General features: G+C 37.6%; 1 protein-coding gene across 1 annotated transcript; it reads right to left on the bottom strand.

Moving 5' to 3' along the window:
• Nucleotides 1–1,323: 1,323 nt before the first annotated feature.
• LOC111393033 lies at nt 1,324–2,355 on the bottom strand. The gene is made up of 2 exons (XM_023018434.1): nt 1,744–2,355; nt 1,324–1,698 (listed from the first exon to the last, which is right to left on the bottom strand). Exons 1-2 carry the CDS (start codon nt 2,353–2,355, stop codon nt 1,324–1,326), a joined length of 987 nt encoding a protein of 328 aa, XP_022874202.1.
• Between the last annotated feature and the right edge of the window lie 584 nt (nt 2,356–2,939).

The raw sequence follows: 2,939 nt of genomic DNA, 5'->3' as shown, positions 1-2,939 counted from the left end.
AAACTTTACTCCCTTTCTAGTTAATTGTGTCAGTGGTCCAACTATCTTAGAAAATCCTTCAATAAATCTCCGGTTATAGCCAGCTAGACCCAAGAAACTACGAACTTCGCCTACATTGGATGGTCTAGACCAATTTGTTACAGCTTCAACTTTAGCTGGGTCTACCTCAATTCCTTGCGCAGTAACCACATGACCAAGAAAGTCAATACGATCTAGCCAGAATTCACATTTTTTGAATTTGGCGTACAACTTCTCTTTTCGAAGCGTATTTAATACCACTCGCAATTGCTCTTCATGTTGTTGCTTATCCTTTGAGTAAACCAGTATATCGTCGATGAAGACTGTAACGAATCGATCTAGGTATTGATGAAAAACATGATTCATTAAGTCCATAAACACAGCTAGTGCATTGGTTAACCCAAATGGCATCATTGTGAACTCATGGTGCCCGTACCGCATTCTAAAAGCTATTTTTGGGATGTCACAATCCTTTATCTTAAGTTGGTGATAACCTAATCTCAAATCTATTTTTGAGAACACCGTTGTACCCTTCAATTGATCAAAAAGATCATCTATCCTTAGGAGTGGGTATTTGTTCTTTATAGTCAAATGATTAATATCTCTATAATCAATACACATCCTCATTGACCCATCTTTCTTTTTAACAAACAATACCGGCGCTCCCCATGGGGATACACTAGGTCGGATGAAACCCTTATCCAATAATTTTTGTAGTTGTGCCTTCAACTCCTGTAATTCTTTTGGTGCCATTCTATAAGGAGCCTTAGATATTGGTGTTGCCCCAAGGGTCAAGTCAATTGTGAACTCTACTTGCCTATCAGGCAGTATACTAGGTAGATCTTCAGGAAAAATATCCACGAACTCATTCACTACAGGTACATCTTCTATTTTCCTTTTGGACTGGGGTTTACTATTTATATTCAATAAAAATCCTCGACATGTATTCTTCCTCAACATCTTTTCTGCTTTCATTGCAGCTATCAATCGGGGTAGAGTCCTAATTCTTGCTCCAAGGAATCGAAATTTTTCTTCTCCAAGTTTTTGAAATAAGACTTCATTCTTATGGCATACGATAGTTGCATAGTTTCTACCTAACCAGTCCATACCCAAAATTACATCAAAGTCTTTCATTCCCAAGATGTACAAATCTGCCTTTAGTACTTTTCCTTCAATCTCTAATTTAACACCTTTAATCATTTGATCAGTATTAATGACTTCGCCCGAGGGTGTGCTAACTTCTAGAATGTTATTTGTTTCTACGCATTTACGTCCAATCTTATCCATAAAAATTGTAGAAATAAATTAATGAGTCGATCCAGAATCCATAAGAACAATAGCAGGTATGTCGAATACTGGTAACATACCTGTTATTACGTCTGTGCTCTGATCCTCATTTTCTCCCATCAAAGCAAATACTCTGGCCTTTCCCTTCTTAAGATGGTCACCTTCTTTCTTCTTCTCTGGACATTCTCTAAGGAAATGGCCACTTTTACCACAAATGTAGCATAATCCCTTTCCTTGAAGACATTCTCCCAATTGTCGCTTGTTGCATTTGGAGCATTGAGGAAAAGTTTTGTTTGAGCTTGACCAAATCTTTACTTTCTGATTCTGATTTCTGTCTTTGTCGTGACCTTGCCACTTTCTCTTTACAGAAGTCTCGATGTTGGGTTGAGGTTTCTTTTCCAATCCTAAACCATTAGAAATTGCTTGTGCTCAACGTACAACTTCCACATAAGTAGTATGTTGCTGGGCTACCATGATTCCCTTAATCTCTGGCTTTAACCCCATTTCAAACCTTTTAGTCTTTGTCAGCTCAGTGTTTACCATGTTTAGAGCATATCTAGAAAGCTGTTCAAATTTTCTTTCATACTCCCCAAGTGGCAAATTTCCTTGCGTGAGTTGGAGAAATTCTACCTCCTTTTGATCTGTCAATGGCCGGGGAAAATATTTACCCATCAACGACTCATTGAATTGACCCCAAGTGAGATTACATAGTTGTTCTGCAGTTTTAGTACGTGTTTCGGAATCCCACCAATGTCCAGCATCGTTAGTCAACATGAACTTTGCACATGAAACCTTTTGAGCGTCGCTACAGTTCATGTGCTCGAAGATCCCTTCAAGTCTTCTCAGCCACTCCTCAGCTGCGAAAGGGTCACCTTTACCATCAAAGGACGAGGGTTTGAAATGACGAAACTGCTCAACGATCGAGCTCATGGTGTTAACACCTCCTGTTGCATTACTAGGTGCCGCTTGAGCCTGCTGCCTACCCAAGTCTTGTACTGCCCTCAATAAATCTCTGAACATAGTAGCTTGATCTTGTTGATGTCGTGCCATTTCCTTTAAGTAAAAAGTAATCTATCTTAAGAACTATTCAACCATGCTACATTCTTCCTATAGATCTTTCTAAGCCATGTCTGTCGTGTATATTATGCTAAGGCCAAAAGTTACGCATTAAGGTTTTAGTCATATGATAATCGTATCATTAATCGTATGATATGATTAATTAGCATTCTACTTTTGAATAAAATGATGCATAAGGAAAAGCTCATGAGATTATATAACTAATTAGCATGCATGAAAATATAAAAATATTCTTCATCTTTGCATACCTTAAAAATATTGGACAGTGGCAGATTGATGAGCATTGGATTCCACGGATCTCGTAACTTGTTATTGTTATGTATATAAATTTTGTAAAATGGATTTTTTAAAAAAAAATTCTAAAATGAAAGGATTTTCATAAAATTTGAAGTGGGTTTAAAACATTGTTTTCGTTTTATTGATTTGAATAACGCGCAACTATAGAGGCTTCCAGGTAAGGAGGGGGGTCACATGGACCGCTTAAATTCCAAGCTCTCCTTAGACAGTTTAGGTCTTTTTGACAAAGCCTTTTAGTTTTACGAATACGCAAATCAAGA

This window comes from Olea europaea, chromosome 4, assembly GCF_002742605.1.
Source record: "Olea europaea var. sylvestris chromosome 4, O_europaea_v1, whole genome shotgun sequence".
NCBI classification, from domain to species: Eukaryota; Viridiplantae; Streptophyta; class Magnoliopsida; order Lamiales; family Oleaceae; genus Olea; species Olea europaea.
This window is presented reverse-complemented; position numbering and strand designations above follow the sequence as displayed.